The sequence below is a fragment of the Gossypium hirsutum genome, chromosome A05, assembly GCF_007990345.1.
Source record: "Gossypium hirsutum isolate 1008001.06 chromosome A05, Gossypium_hirsutum_v2.1, whole genome shotgun sequence".
In the NCBI taxonomy this organism is placed as follows: domain Eukaryota; kingdom Viridiplantae; phylum Streptophyta; class Magnoliopsida; order Malvales; family Malvaceae; genus Gossypium; species Gossypium hirsutum.
Window position 1 is genome coordinate 110,663,277 of NC_053428.1, and position 17,113 is coordinate 110,680,389.

Consider the following 17,113-nt stretch of genomic DNA (forward strand, 5'->3'; position numbering starts at 1 on the left):
GACGATATACCCTTGTTAGCCTTTCTGCCTCACACTACAAGAAAGAGGACAAAGACACCTAATCTTCCTTTGATGGCCAAGGATTATGTTGCGGAGGTGTACAAACATATAGTGTAACACTGCAAACCTAGTTTCGAACTTTGCTCATATCCGAAGCATCACAACGGTCACTTGACAAACCTACTTGATTCATCGTTCATTTATTACACATTAAAATATAAATTTTAAGTATCTATATGTCATTATAAACTTGATTATAAAATAAAAATAATTTAACATATCTCAATCAAATAATCGATAAGTTCCAATTTAAAATTTCAAGTAACTAAATTGACCAAATAGTTATAATTAAGAGAATTTATTTATATATATTAGGATTAGGACTAAATTGGGATAACTTATAATGTTGAGGGTTAAATTTTTAAAATTATGACTAAATTGACAAAATATATAAAAGTTGAGGACTAAATTAGGTAGTTGATTATTTTAAAAGTTTTAAAAGGTGATTGGCCAAGGCAAACTAAGATTTAAACTTAAGTTGTTCAACAACCTTTTAACCTAGTGATAACTGTGTTATATTGTGAAGCACGAGGGTTTGGCTTCAATATCTCTAAGGGAAAAACTCAAGCTTATATTTTTTCAAGATTTATACTGTACTATTCAATCAAAACCTCACATTTATTTATATCAATTTTTTATAAATATATTTATTATATAATTTTATTTTTCATCCACGACATGAGTCTGAAATAATCTAGTAGATGATAATTAAAAAAAAAAACACAACTAAAATCATTAAATAAAACAGAAAAGTCCAATGGTATTTGAATTGGATCAGTCGATTAGACCAGTTGAACCTAGAACCAATTGGAGTATCGATTTAGAAAAAGTCATTAGATTAATTCACCTAAGAATTAATAGACATTTGAACCGATTTTTTTTAAATTTTTTAATGATTTATTTAATCGAACTGATTAAAATAATTTAACTGAAGAATTGATAACTTTACCGATTTGACCTCTGGACCAATTCTAAATATATCGGAATGTCAAATATTTTTATAAAATTTAAAAAATTTTATTATGTTTGGGTTTGTTTTCACCTTTTTCCTAACATATATTTTTATTTTATATATGATTAGGATTTATCAATGGTTAAAACTTAAAGCCCGAGTCAACTCGGTTCTGAAGGGTGAAAAACTCAAAAATTATATCAATTAAAGAACCCGGAAGAAAATAGTTACTTCCATTTTCACCTAGATCCATCCGCCGTTCATTGATTGAACAAAAGAAAAGCAAGATCCCGCCGTTCACCGAGAAAAATATCAACTGCCTCAATTCACTAGCTCCACCATGAGCTCCCCGGTAATCTTATCTTGTATAAATTTCCATTTTAAAATTTAATTTTTTACAAAATTCTTAGTTTTTGTTTTAGTTTAAATTTGTTGAATTTACAGGGGAGTGGAATATTCAGTGGATTTACAAAGCTATGCAAGGGACTAACGGTGATACTAATCGGTGGCCACATTGTTGTTCGGCTTCTCCCTTCTTCTGTTATTTACCTTGCTCTTATTCCGGCCAGGTTCTTTTTCCCATTTCACTTTCTTTTTTCATTTCTTTGATGTTAATTTATCCAATTTCGTTTTAGAAACTTGGGTGGTGATTAGTTTTGGTTTTGGTTGCCGTTTTAGTGAATTACCCAAATAGGATTCAGTAGAATTCGTTGCTAATTAAACAAAATCGAAGAAACCATAGCAGTAGAATTTTTGGGGGGGTGTTTATGTAATGATGGGTTGATTCTAGTTTCGATTAACGGTTCATGTTTCGACATACTTGATGAACTGACTTCAGATTTTGCTGTTTGAATGTTTAGATCTGGATTTTGGGATAATGTTAGCATTTTTCTTTAACTTGGATAGTCATCTTTTGATGGGTTTCTTTTTCTAGTTAAGTGAAATGCCTATGCTTTTTTACTCATGTTATTCGGATTTGGGCGACAATGTTTGATCTCAATATGTGTCTGATGCATGTAGTTTTTTCATATATTTGGATGCTCTTATCTGCGAACTCATGTCCGAACAATGACTCGGTTGCTTTTCTTCTACTTTTAACTTATTTTGCAGGACAATCCCTTTTGGTTGGAACCTCATAACAGCTGGTTATATTGAACAATCATTACATGGGGTATGGCCATCTTTTATACTACTATTTATTTTCCCTATCTTCCATTTCTTTTTTGTTTTCAATATAGTTATTCTGATGAGCACTGATTTCTGCAGGTGGTTGTCAGTGTTATCGGTCTTCTTTTCATGGGGAAGTTGCTTGAGCCTATATGGGGTTCTAAGGAGTTCTTGAAGTTCATCTTCATAGTTAACTTTCTAACTTCTGTCTGTGTTTTCACTACTTCTATCGCCTTGTACTACATAACGAGGGAAGAAAATTACCTGTGAGTGCTACGATCCCCCTATGTGTTTAAGAAGCATTTATTCTAAATTACTATGTCTCCTAAGGCCCTTTTCCCTTGTGTTCATTCTTTTTTCCACCATTCTTCTCAATCAATTGTTTGAGAGGTGAAAGAGAATATATGTCAAAATTGAACCACACTTTTCTGTCTTCCTGGACTGATTTGTGGGAATTGGTTTATCTATCTCTAAGTTGTTGAAAACTTAACCTAATTTCGTTGTCATCATATTCTCAACTTCTATGGATCTTGTTATTTAGACACTATTGCAAGTGCCGGGCATGAGTATGTGTTCAATATAGTTATATTTACTTTTAGTTTCAAATTTTCCTTATATTTGGAGGCTCCTTGAAAATGAAGAATCGGTGTGCTTATTCTCTTTTGGTCTTTTGGCTAGTTACATGCCTCTTTCCGGCTTCCATGGGGTGCTGGCGGGCTTCTTGGTTGGCATCAAACAAATTGTACCTGACCAAGAACTGTCTTTGCTGAAAATAAAAGCAAAGGTAAAACTTTATATTGCAAGTGCCATTTGATTGGGTTCAGTGATAAATTTTTCTAACTGGGAATTTGACCCCATGCCCTCTGTTTGATGCTTCCTATGCCATGCAGTGGCTGCCATCACTTATGCTGTTGATTTCGATTGCCATAAGTTTCTTCACTCCAGATTCGGCAACATATCTTCCAACCTTGATATTCGGAGCTTATATAGGCTGGATTTACCTCAGATACTTCCAGAGAAAACCCGAAGCAAAGCATAGGGGAGATCCGAGTGAAGATTTTGCATTCTCTACATTCTTCCCTGAATTTCTCGGGTATTATATGGCTTTCTTTTTAGCTTATGAAATAAAATGAGAAGTTTATTTTAATCTCTCTCTCTCTCTCAAGTGTGCCCTTGTGATTTGTTATAGGCCAATCATTGATCCCATCGCATCTGTGTTTCATCGGATGCTTTGTGGAAAATCTGAAGCTTCCACCAATGCTCAGGCTTATACCGTGGGAGGTGCACCATTAATCGGTTCTGACCCCATTGAGGCATCGCGGAGAAGGTACTTTATTTTCTTTTCGTTTTAATTCTGCCATACTCATTGGATTATTGATGGGTTCTTATCTCTATTGTAATGGACTATCTAATTAATTTTAACATACAATCGAGACACCATGTGTTTGAAAAGAAACTCTTATCATGAATGTGTGCTCCTTTGTTATGTTGAAAAGTAGTTGAACCCTGGTCCAATATAGTGTGGCAAAACTATTTAATGCAAGAGTTGGGTGTGTTATTAGCGAAAAGATATTGTTTACTGCAATCTTAAAATACGAAAGAATGAATTACTTTAAGCCTTCAACTGCATAGATTAAACTCGGGCTACTACTAATTGAAGTAGGATAATTTAGGAACAAATATGAGGGAAGCCAATTCTAGGTTAAAAGTCAAGACAAGCTTGAAGACAAAAGGCTCAAATTCAACCCTGTAGAAAAGCACCATATTACCTGTTTTTTTTTTTTTTTTTAAACCCAGTTGACCTCAGCAATGACGATATTAAGCCAAAACCACTGCATTTTTCTTGAGGTGCCCTGTCTGGCACTCATACGTTACCTGGAACATGACCTTCAAAATACATGAAACAATTTAGAAAAAAACTAATCATACCATGTCCAACAAGTCCAAGTAACCTAGTTGCTCAGTTTCCTCTCAGACATTTATTGTAATCTGGTTGAGTTTTTTTTTTTTTTTTAGTGTTATTGGGAGCTTTTGAAATATCGGTTGTGTAAGATATCAGGTTAAGATAGTAATCATTATCCTTCTTTGCTATAAAACAATGGCATTTTTATGATTGACAAATCGGTTTGTTACCCGTGTGACCTTACAGAGAAAGAGGGGCTAGGGCACTGGAGGAGAGATTGGCAGCTGAGAGGTTGGCTGCAGGAAAGAATTCAGAAGAACCACAGATAGATGAATCGGATAATGTTTGATCTCTCAGAAACGCTACCATTCAACGTCGATGACCACAGAGGTTATACAATCTCTTGAGAAGTAACTTTCTTCTGGAACTCTGCTTGACAGTTTTGTTATATATATATATGTGTGTGTTCTTCTGTGGACTGTGATTCTCATGGTATACAAATTGCTTTTCATTTTTCATTTTTGACCCCTTTTCTTGTTTTTTCTGCATTATATAAAATATATATTTGTATATTATAGAGTAAAAATGGGAAGAAACGCTAGCATTACATTAAAACAGAGGGAAAATTCATTCTCAAATTTAATTATGTCTTATTTGGGGCTTGCTTGTAAAATTCAAATTTTGTCTAATTTCATTGCATTTTCTTCATATTATGTCCTTTTTCCCTGTATGAGTCATGTTGGTAAATGTCCTTACTATCTCACGTTCAGGTTAGACCTATATATATATTGAAGTTTTTTCTTCATGTATTTAGAAGATTATATTTAAATATGAATGTTGTAAGTATGTTTTGGATACAGATAGTTTGAAAAAAAAAAGAAAAAAAAAGAGTCAGCATGGCTTTAATTATTCAAAATTGTATATTGGAATCTCATAAAGTATTGAGTTTATTTTAACAACTCAATATCAGCTTCAAATTTTGTTGATTTAATCATGTTTAAAACCTCACTTAGTACCCCAAAGAGAAATAAATCAAATACTTGTATTGCATCAACACAGCATCATTGTTTTGAATTTACTTTATATTAGGAAGGGCTTGTCTTTCTAATTTTATTTATTTATTTTTATTATTCCTTGAATATATATATATATATACACACCAAGTTAAAATGTAAGTAAAAAGCATAAGGTATGATATTTTCTTCTTGTATATTTTGCTTTCATTTTCTTTTTGTATCATTCAAATACACATTTGGGCAATGGATATAATGCTAAGGTTTTCTTCAAACTACGAAATATATAAATATCTTTTAAGAGTTAGGTTACTCGTCTAAACTTAAAGGCACAACAAATACGAATACAAAATTTGGATAAAAATATTGAGTTTGATAATAAGACTGGGTTCGTTGGCCTAAAGCCTATCTAACTCACTCCATTCTCAATTTTCAATATATTATGCCATACAGAGTAAATATATAATGTTACAATATAAATATTAAAAATATGTTAAAATTTAATAAAAGAAATATATAATTATTAAATATTAAATAAAAATAAAATATTTGGAAAAAATTTTACATGAGCTGACATACACAAGATTAGGTAAGCTATTTACAAATACAAAAGAAGATTAGATAAGCTATTTACAAATACGAAAGAACTTAGGGAAAAAAAATTGAGACTTATATATCACGTCATACTAAACATGTCTAAACATATGTATGATATTAGAATTTATTAGAACTTAAATGTTTTAATTAAAATTTTAAATCTAATTAATTATGATTTGCCTAATCAAATGTCAAAAATATGAAAAATAATATAATATAATTAATGAAAAGAAATACATATCATTTTCATTTATAGTAATACAAATTTCTTTTCTCTCCCATAATGCAAATTTTGGTTTAATACCTTACAAATTAGGGGTAAGTAATGTGACTACCAAGACTCGAATCCTAACTTTTTAAGTTGTAAAGATAAAACTTCAACCAATTATTTTGTAGTTTATTGACGGAATATGTCATTTTAAAGATGTTTATTCTTTAAACCGAAATGAAATCTAGTTTATTGTATTAAATTAATAATAGTATAATTTATTCATGATTCGCGTTGGGTTGATTATTTGTTTAAATCAAATTATAGAGTAAAATTTTAAAATCTAAAATAAAACCAAACTGATGATCAAATTGGTCAAACAACTAGTTCGTATGGTTTGATTGAATAAATATTTTAAAATATTTAAAGAAAAAGCAAAAAAACCAATTTAATCGATTTTTTATTTGGTTCAACCGGTCCGTACTAGTTTACGAGTCAATTGGTTTGATGCTCCTCTCCTAACCGATACCCCTATCAATAACAACCATGATTCTAAGTCTCTACTCTTCGTACATTTGGAATTTAATCCTCCTACGCTTATTTTCAAGAATTTACTCCATGTACTTTTTGGATTTATAAATCTACTTTCAAATTATATATAACCACAAAACATTTTAATTGAAAAGTTAAAGATATTAACTATTTGAACAAATTAATTACATTATAAAAATATAAAGACCAAATTATGTTAGAAATTAAAGTACATGAATTAAATCTCAAATTTAATCATATTAGAAAGACCAAAACCAAAAACTAACCATTTTTATATGTTAGAGATTAAACTATAAGGATTATATCTCAAATTTAAGAATATTAGAAGGACTAAAACTAAAAATTAATCACTTTTATAAAATATAAAATAATAAAAAAAGCATGATGGGTGTGTGCCATATGTCAGCATGGGGAAAATCCTTTGAACCTTACTTTAATTTATAGGTATAGATGCTTGTTTTACCTTTAGAAGATATGTAACACTTCTCGTCCAATCTAATAATAGAATCGAGCAAGAGATATTACATTTAAATACATAATTATATTTTGAAATCACATTCATTCACTTGATTTATAACGTTTCTGTTATATATTTATAGTTCATATTTACACTACCAAATTTAAGTACATGTCATCTATGAAATCTAATATATATATACCAAAAAGAACTTGCGCTTGTAGCTTGGATTAATGAGGTGATCCAAGTTGAAGTAACGATCCTCGTAAATAGTTCACATACCTTCAATTTACTTTCTTTCACTTATGCGTTTAAACAAATACATTACGTTACGTGAATAACTTAGTAAGTACTCAATTGAATTTAATATCACTATTTTTATATATATACAATTTAAATAAATTTTATTAACATCTATTTATACAGTTTCTTTCATTTATTATACTTAAACTTTTAATTCATTTTCCAAAACATAAAATTATTTAAATTAACTTTACAATTTATAGTTTTTACATTAAAATATCTTATCACCGATTAACTTTCACATTCACATATAAAAAAAATTTCTCTTAATTCACATGTTCACTTGTATCTTTGTTTTCACATTTTATTTATTACACATACACATGTACTTTTACTTTCACATTTCACTTTTGCAGTCCTTAGTGAACCTCAGAACAGTTCAATAATTTCAATACATTGTAAAGATTCAGGCCAAACACGAACTCCTAACCTATAATGGAACTCTAGAAAAAATATACGAGAATTCCAATAAACACATCACATAACCCATTTCTCCCCTCCTAATCCCCTTTGAACCCCACAACACCAGCCCGATTCCCATTCAAACCTGCAACCCCTCTCAACTCTAAAATCATTTCATTATCACATATCGTATATCCTCTGAGCTCATTAAGACATTTATTTACATAACATTTTATTCGTTCATTTTAAATTACATAAGCATATACATATTATTTTAATTTCACACATTCACTTTCGTATAACATACTTGACATATCACATATGCCACTTTGCATCACATTACTTATTCTCTTTGAATTATATAACCACACGCACTGCATCTTCACTTCATATGTTAATACACATGAACATTAACATAACGCATATTTACAATATTTTACACTTTAGATTTTACTTCACTTTCATATAATACTTTGCTTTCGTAAAACACTTCACTTAAATATTTACATCACTATTTTATCACACTTTGTATTTTTTGAATATTTTACAATTTAATTCCTAAATTCATGAAAATTCAGTATTTACTTTTATAACACTTCAATATCACTTTTTAACTACATTTGAACCTTTAATCACAATATCTATTTCACATATCAAAATTTACACTTTTTATAATTTAATCCTCTCTACAGTAATTTCACTATTCTACATCCATTCACTTATCAACAAATGACAAATATATAACTTTTCACTCTTTATAATTTAATCCTTAGTTTCATAAAAGTTCACTGATCGCTAAATTATCACTTTATATACCTTTAATTATATATTCACTATACATGTTCATCTTATTGAATTATTTCATATTAAAATTTAAATACACAAATATTCAAATTAAAATAAACTAACTTGAATTCAATTAAATACTTACCTATTCTTCACTTGAAGTTAACCTTTTTCTTTTCAATTCAAAGCTTTCCTTCATTTTTTCCCACTTTCTCTCAAATGCATACATATACAAAACATAACCATTCAATTTAGTCACTTTACTCGAAGTTATCATTACCTTAAAATTTTTCGTTAATCCAACTCTACGAGTAAAATTTAAAAAGAAATTGAAATGAATCATTATAAAAATAAATTTTAAATAATGTATTTAATGGAGGTATTAGTGTTTGTCCACTCCTTAATCAATTTTTTTTAAATGATCATAAATTTAATTTTAGCAATAACAAAAATAATATTATTAATATTCATATATTTAATTACGTAATTTGTTTTTTATTTTTTTAAAATGTTTATTATTGCCTCATACCATGGTGTGACTCAACACATCAAAATTTCGATTGATTAAACTCCACAAAGATTTTATTGATGTACAATTTGAATCAAAACAAGAATATGGATTCCCAATTTCAATTGAGTCCCCCCCCCAAAAAAAAAACAAAAAAAAAAAAAGAAGAAGAGAAAATACCAACATTTTGAAGACATTTATTTTGTAATCACAAACAAATTTACCTAAAGACGAATTCATACAAATTCTCAGTATTTATTGCGTAACAAATTATACATGTACCTTTGATCAACTGCTATTTGATATTTCTTCGTAAGTTCCATCAAGAAATTCTTTCACAAAATGGCATCCCACCAACCCCCATTCTGCCAATTAGCTCTCTAATGTTTTTCCACCAAAATACTGTTCTTGGACCATCTTTCTGTAATCTGGAAAAAATATATCACGGTGAATTTGTTATCAATTCAGTTTACTTTCATAGCATTGCGCAAGTTGTTCATCGATATGTTGTTCGGACTTCTTATTCGTTGGACACTGAAATCCGACACATCTGGATATGAGTATGAAGATATAACTCTCAAATACAAGCAAAATGCCTCTAAAAAAAATCAAATCTATCCATGCCAAAGACATATCATTTCCAATAGTCACAATTGAGTTCGAATAACATAAATTACCTCCACTGACATTTTAAAAGGAAAAAAGAAAAAGGCACTTAGCAAACCCTAGATTTGCAGAATAGATTCTCACAAAATTGGTTGGTTACCTCAGAAATATCTTAGCGCATGTTAGAAGGAGAAATGTTAGAGAGACGTAAGTTCAGTCATTGAAGGAATTGCGAAGCAATAAAATCTGTTGACTGGTACTATCCCAGTTCTTAATAATGCTTCACTGCGTTATTTTCAGTTTTATTTTTCTTCAAATACCTGTGCCCAACACTTATTCTGACATGAACATAGATATATGACTTCCAAAGATCTTCCAAACACATGGAAAAACTTAATTTAACAGTCACACCTAAGTCTGACTTAGGTATATGCTTCGGCCACAAAGTAAACAACGCTAAACAAAGGTGCGGATGCAGCATTTAAACCAGGGGAAAAACATCGAAATGGGTTTTAGTTCTGTAAACCTCATTTTTTTTGGCCTTAAACATTTAAAAAGAAAAATCAGAGAGCATATTATGGTTTTGAAATTTTACCTTCCTTATTGTTCCACAGTGCCGCAGCATAGGTATTGAGAGGGCTCTCCGGATTCGGCTCTGCATGTAAGAAAATTGTTAAGAATTAGGTTGGACTAAGAGTTATTTGTTTCATAGATCAAATACATAGGGAAGAACAAGCAAACCTCCTAGGAGACTTTGAACAGACAAAAGAATGGTTCTACAATCATAAGCAGATGACCATTTATCCTGTAATGATAAAAGTGAAGAGTTTTGAGTATTATGAAAAAAAAGGTAATACGAAACTATAACTATAATTCTACTACACAGGTATGCACGACTGCAATTAGAAGAGGTATCAATCCAAGAAAAGGAAACTTCTAGCAAATTTGGTCTATGTCACTTGGACTCAAATGTGAGTAACGGATACAGGTGCGTTCCAACAAGAGCATGTTTAATTTTTCTTAAGTTTTTCCATGTATTTGGAGGATTGTGGAAGATCATATCCTCATATCAGTGTTTAGGTAGGTGTCGGTTTCAGTTGTCAAATACAGGTACTTAAATAAAACTGAAAACTTGAGCCAATATAGAATCCACTTGACAATTAACAGGAAGAATTCTCACATCAACCATCTTAGTACCCTCAAGATAAGTTGTTTCAACTCTTCTTTTTTTGATGTATCCGTGTCCAATGCCCCTATGTCTAACATACATACTGATATAGCTATTCGGTTGTTTCTTCTACGTACATTGAAAAACTCAGAAAATTGTGTCAGAAGCATAACTATATATAACACTCACACTCGAATCTGAGTAAGAGAACGCTTAAGGGTAGCTCTATTCAGTCTATAACATCAGCCAATTCTACTTGGTGCAACCACAATTAGAACAAAATGGATTGAAGATTCTCTTTTTTTTAAATCCCATCATTATAATCTTCAAAAGCATATAGTTCTATTAGAAGCTATATACCAAGCAAATTGATACCTGAAGAATGTCAAGGCAAATATTGCCGAACTGATCGACATTAGGATGAAAGCATGTTGTCTCAAACTTTACTTGAGGAGGCTTGAAAGGGTAGTCCAACGGGAAACGCAAGGAAAGTTTGTACGATAAACCCTCGTACATAGTTCCCTCTCCACCCTTGATCGTCCCAATCCATGTAAAAATGCTTTCACCTTCAGGAAAGGCAGACACTCCGAGATCTCCACTGCTCATCTGCAGCAAAAGACAAATTCGGATGTTGAATGAAGAGTGTTCTAAAGAGTTTTTCCTTCATAGGAGTTTCTCCCATGCTACCAACTTGAAGTTTAATCTGTTACTCAATTAAGTCATTTGACTGCATTTCTTTTCTTTTCTCAAATTAAATAAAACATGGTTGCAGGCTTGTTATACATGTAACTTCACTTAAATGTGGATGTGTGTGCTAGGTTGCATATCCGCATGCATTCAAGTCTATCAACTTTTTTTTAACCTAAATGTCTAACCCTTATCTAGTGTCACATTAAAATCTATATTTCAAGTTAGACCAATTTATTTTCTAGATATCTATGAGACAAGTGCATTACACTTAATCATACACGAAACTCTTAAGCTTTGGTGGGTATGAAGGATGGAAAGGAGCGAGGATGGAAGATTTGATAATCAAATACCAGAGATTCATAACTACTTTCCTACTTTGTAGCATAGCCTTAACAAAATTTTCCATCCTTACTCCTTTCCATCCTATCCCTAATTTCCAATCAGGAGAAAGTAAAAAGAACCAATGCCATGAAATAACAATGAAGCTGATATTCTTAAAAACTAGGAGCCTAGTTCCTTGTATATAAAACCCTTAAAAAAACTATTTCCTTTAGCAACACTGTAAAGACTGGGTTTTGGACATTAGCTCAATTGATACTCGTGCAGGTAAAATGACTCTTAAGGTGGAGGTCCTTGATTCGAACCAAGGAAGATGCACCGTTGGATGACGAAACTTTAAGAGACCTATAGGTTCCCAAAAAGGATAATACTTTTGATATAAGCATACATGAGGGTGACGACCAAAAACCAATACATGCAGGGACGTCCGGAGACACTTGAAACCTGGTCATTATAGACACTCAACCAAGGTTCAATAACAATGTTGATAAACAAACAATCACCAGAAATAAAAATCTAGCAAGCCTTGCTTCCACCATAATACACCATTCAATGAAACTAGAAAAAGACGATTCAAATCAACATCAATTGAAACACCAAATAAATAAATGAAATTTCAGAAACAAAACAGTGGAAAAGATTCACATACCATGAGAGCCATTAGTTCCTTTTGGAGCCTGCAAAAATATCATGGTAATAAACCCATATTAATAAAAATAATCCTTTCACAACAGCAGATAGAATAAATTTCTTATCCTGTCCATAATTTTATGAGCAGCCAAACAAATACCTGAAAAATATTAAATAATATAGAAATTTCAAGAACAAAATAAACCATGGTAAGCTGAACTCGGAACGTTTTATAAACACTATGAAACTAAATTAAATTAAACCCAAAAAGGAAAGAGATAAAAAGAAAAGAAGTTAAAGCACTCCTTCACTGAATTAAATGTCAAGCTAGAGCCAAAATCCAAAGAGAAATAAAATTTCCCCAGAAAACGGAAACAGAGAAAAAATTAAAGAAAGGAAAAAAAAGAACCAACAAGGAAAGTATTTTATTTCATTTCCAAGAAACAACGGCAAAAAAAGAAGTGAGAATTAAAAAGATTTCTTTTTCTTTTTCTTCGTCAAATTTCCGCGGAAACAATGGGAAAAAGGTGAGAATTAAGAAAAAAAAAGTTGGTGTTTTACGTTACCTTTGAGTAACGGAAGTGGTATCAACGGCGTTGGTAGCGGAAACTGGTTGTTTAGATGCAGCGGCAGCTACACGGTGCCGATGCTGTTGAGGTGAGGTTGATGAATTGTCCACCGTTTGATTTGGCCGGACTTCCATCACGACGATAACGGAGAAAACAACCGATGATATCAACGGTCAGACTTGAATGTCCGAATTTCAAATCAAAATTAAATAATCACTTCCTTTTTCTTTTTAATGAAATGAAATTGTTAATCGCTCAATTGGGAGCCGCATATATTTTCAAAGTTTTCTTTAATTACAAGTAGCTTGTACTCCAACACCTCCACAATAATATTCCCCTCTTCCATTAGCAACAGTGTTCTTATCAATTAAGTTAAGGTATGATAGACATAATCAGTGGTTGAGCTAAGAGGAGCTGACAATGGCCCGGCCTCCTAAAATAAATTTTCTTTCCATTTAAATATTATATAATTTATAAAATTTTTAAATTAATAATAATAAAATTATATTTTGATCCCTTAAAAATAATAAAAATTTTATAATCTTTTAAAATTATTATAAAAATATAAACTATTAAAATAATAAAATTATATTTTTATTATCATAAAAATATATAATTTAATTCCGCTCTCAAAATTTTTCTAATTCCACCATTGGACACAACTATTGTTTTTTTAATATTTATAAATTTAAGAAACTTTGTTTAAAAAATTTATTATGATCATATAAAAAGGGATTATTGTTAATATTTTTATTTATTTTATGTAAAATATATTATTATTATTATTATTATTATTATGAAAGAGTTTGTTTTATATTTCAAATTCCTTTTATCATTGAACAAAATAAAATAAAGGAAGGAATCTTATCTCAACTATATATGTGGGTCCATTTAACAGGTGTTTATAACCACTGATTAAAAACTATTTATTAATATTTTAAAATAGTCTTGAATTTAATACTATGTTTTTACTGAAAATTTAAAAAAAAATCATATAAGTAACTTTTATCAGATTTAATGCCCGTTTTCTATATGAATAAATTTTGGGTAATATATTATGTTATAAAAATATTATATATATATTAAATACTAATTATATATTTTTATATTTATATTAAATCATTAATCAAATAACAATTAAACTCATTATCTAAAATCTAAAAAATAATTACCCAACTAAATAATCCAACCCAAAATATAAAAATATAAAAAATTATATTTAAAATAGTAAAATATTTATTATATTTATTTGTATCTTTTAATATAATAAATATTTTAATATATTTTTAATATGTTAGAAAACTTTTATGTTAATGTTTTTAGTGCATTATATTTTTTTGAATAAATAATAATAATAAATCAAATATAATGGTTGGGTTAGGCTCAGGTTTATCTTTTTTAAATTAGGTCAGGGTTGAACAAAAAATGAGACTCATTTTTCAAGTCAAGTTAGACTCAAGTTTAAAAAAATTTATATATATAATTTATATGGGCCCAACTCAACCTATAAACACCTCTAATTATGATACTTTAAAATCATTTAATTCAGAAAAACTCATTGATTATAATAAAGACTACAAATATAATTACAACTAATTAAACCTAAAACAGACGCGAAGCTAGAGGGGCTGGCATGGGCCCCGGCCCCCCATAAAATATAAAATTTCATTTTAAGTTATTAAAATTTTTTAAAAATTTTAAATTAGTAAAGGTAAAATTATATTTTAGCCCCCTAAAATTATACAAATTCGATTTAATCCTTTACAAATTATAAAAATATAAACTATAAAAAATTAAAATTTCATCCGCCCCTAAACAATTTTTCTAACTTCACCCTTGCCTAAAACCCAATTACTAAGTGAAGTTTTAAATACACCTTAATAATTTTATATTTACAAAAAGATAAGCATCCAACTGATGAACCAATAATTGGTCTTCAAATAATGGAGGAATGGAAATGATAAGGTTGGTGGCATGTATTCCTCTTCCACAAATTGATTAATCAATAATTAATGTCAACCAACATATGGCCTTTAGTTTTGCTTCTTTTATATATAAAGAAATGATGGTATTTATAATTAATTAAAATTTTTAGTTGGAGTTTTGGTTGCCCTTCAAATGTCTTACTAAGATTGCTGCAATTATCCCTCCATGCAAGGATCGACTGGGTTGGAGATGGCATAAACTAAAGCTGTTCACAGTCAAGTCCGCATATGAAGCAACTGTGCCTATAGTTGCAGTTGATGACTTGGTTGGAAGCAACTGTGGCTATATGTTAACTTGACCAGACCCGGATATTTCTTTGATAATGTTGATGATTGGGATATATTCTTTGCTGTCATGCTATGGAAGATCAGGAGGAATGCTATGGTTTTCTCTGAAGAATTTACTGATGCGAGTAGTTTCTTTGCTAGGTGCATTTGGTACAAAGATGAAACTCGATTGGAGAGTAGCAGCTTAGGAAATCAGGTGTGGAGAGACATCTCATGGAGTGCGCCACCAATGGGTGTTTCAAAGGTTAATGTAGATGGTGCTTATAGTGCAGGGACCTCGAGGACTCTGCTGCTGGTACTTGGCTGTGGGGCCTTGCACACAACATTGGTTGTTGCAATAAGTATCAAGCGAGCTGTCGGGTGTGCTTAATAGGCCGGTGCAGGCTTGGACTTATGGATGCAGGAACTAGATTGTGTGGAGATTGTGCAGCAACTTCGCCATTTAAATCAGCCACATACAACCATTAGAGCTATTGGGGAGATGCTTCAACGAGATTGGGATGTGACCATAACCCATGTGTACCGGGAAAGTAAAAGAGCAACAGATAACCTAGCGAAGTATGTTGCTAGGTTACCTTTTGGAATCTTCTCCTTTCCATCCGATGCTACGGGGCTACCTATTCCTAGCCTAATTCATATATAATGCTACAGTAATTCAAGGACTAGTAGAGAAGTAACATTCCACTCTTCAGGTCAATTAAGGTCTATCGGTACAGTGATAGAAGAGACTAAAAGATTCAAATATAGCTAACAGGGCCAAATTACTTCAGATTGTAGTGATTCAATACTGATTTTACATATCTAAAGTGCTATACGACATGTGGTATAGGTCATGAGAGAAGAGAAAAGTTATTTAGTTATTATTTATTTAGACGATCGAACTGGGTCACAATTATTTTTATTGTCTAACAGTTTTTTTTAATAATAATTGCATGTCAAATGTAAAAAAATATTTACCCTATTAACATCTACTTACTAAGCAAATTTTAAATAAAAATAATTATAATAATTATTTATTTATTATTCATTTCTCTAATTTTTATTATTCAATAATAAAAGTAAAGTGCTATAAAATTATAATTTTAATTATCCACTACATCATCCATGGTCCCTTTTCATTATTTAATGATATTTTATCAATTTTTTTCATGTCATTGATACATCATTGGTATTTTTTTACCTAGTAAATTTTTTTACCCAGAACTCAAAATTAGGGTTTAGTGTTTGGGGTTCAAAGTTTAGATTTGAAGTTCAAGATACAAAGTAAAAAAAAAAACCAAAATTATGTATCAAAGACATGAAAAAAGTTGATGAAATATTATTAAATAATTAGAAAGGATTATGAATGATGTGGTGGAAATGGTCCATAAAATAATTTCTCCTAAAATTGACAAAAATTACGAGGCAAAGCGATATCCATTGTTGTCTCAACAGAAATAACTAGCAAAAGTTAAATTGAAACAATGTGAAGTGAAGTGGGGACGAATGCATCCAATATCCATAGAGGTAATAGTAGTTGCTATATTATACTTCCTGAAATGGAGCTAAGTATATATACCAAATGTGGTTTTCAATGAGATGAGGTTAAGAATACCAAATGTAGAGCGAAATGGATCTAACAACATCTACCTCAGTTGTTCTACTATCATTCCTTTATGTATTTGAAGTAATGTCGATTCATTAATTAAATTTAAAATTTTAAAAAAAAATTGTTCTCATAAATTTCAATTTTATAAAGGGATGCATCCTTCAAATTATATTTAAACTTTGATTTATTGTGCAATTTGATACATAAATTTTGATTTGATGTAATTATAGATATGAAACTTTGATGTGATTCAAATGTATAAATATAAAACGATACTATATAAAAATTTATATTAATAATTTGTGAGAATCAAGTCAAATTAAAATTTTATGTAAAAAAAAA

General features: G+C 30.3%; 2 protein-coding genes across 2 annotated transcripts; one reads left to right on the plus strand and one right to left on the minus strand.

Moving 5' to 3' along the window:
* The first annotated feature begins 1,088 nt into the window (after positions 1-1,088).
* On the plus strand, positions 1,089-4,600 carry LOC107904262 (rhomboid-like protein 19). Its single transcript, XM_016830573.2, has 8 exons — positions 1,089-1,364; positions 1,457-1,581; positions 2,123-2,183; positions 2,279-2,445; positions 2,858-2,963; positions 3,070-3,272; positions 3,369-3,506; positions 4,329-4,600. Exons 1-8 carry the CDS (start codon positions 1,353-1,355, stop codon positions 4,429-4,431), a joined length of 915 nt encoding a protein of 304 aa, XP_016686062.1. The 5' UTR covers positions 1,089-1,352; the 3' UTR covers positions 4,432-4,600.
* A 4,360-nt stretch (positions 4,601-8,960) lies between these two features.
* LOC107904261 (probable ubiquitin-conjugating enzyme E2 C) lies at positions 8,961-13,350 on the minus strand. Its single transcript, XM_016830572.2, has 6 exons — positions 12,908-13,350; positions 12,361-12,388; positions 11,058-11,288; positions 10,256-10,319; positions 10,110-10,169; positions 8,961-9,336 (listed from the first exon to the last, which is right to left on the minus strand). Exons 1-6 carry the CDS (start codon positions 13,042-13,044, stop codon positions 9,281-9,283), a joined length of 576 nt encoding a protein of 191 aa, XP_016686061.1. The 5' UTR covers positions 13,045-13,350; the 3' UTR covers positions 8,961-9,280.
* Between the last annotated feature and the right edge of the window lie 3,763 nt (positions 13,351-17,113).

What these genes read in the sequence shown, in the direction of transcription:
- LOC107904262 (XM_016830573.2), top strand. An exon ending in TTGAACAATCATTACATGGG is followed by an intron (nt 2,184 to 2,278) that starts GTATGGCCATCT and finishes TGATTTCTGCAG; the next exon opens with GTGGTTGTCAGTGTTATCGG. An exon ending in TTCTTCCCTGAATTTCTCGG is followed by an intron (nt 3,273 to 3,368) that starts GTATTATATGGC and finishes GATTTGTTATAG; the next exon opens with GCCAATCATTGATCCCATCG.
- LOC107904261 (XM_016830572.2), bottom strand. Translation starts at nt 13,044, where the DNA reads ATGGAAGTCCGGCCAAATCAAACGGTGGACAATTCATCAACCTCACCT. An exon ending in ACCACTTCCGTTACTCAAAG is followed by an intron (nt 12,389 to 12,907) that starts GTAACGTAAAAC and finishes ATATTTTTGCAG; the next exon opens with GCTCCAAAAGGAACTAATGG. An exon ending in AGGAACTAATGGCTCTCATG is followed by an intron (nt 11,289 to 12,360) that starts GTATGTGAATCT and finishes CTTTTGCTGCAG; the next exon opens with ATGAGCAGTGGAGATCTCGG.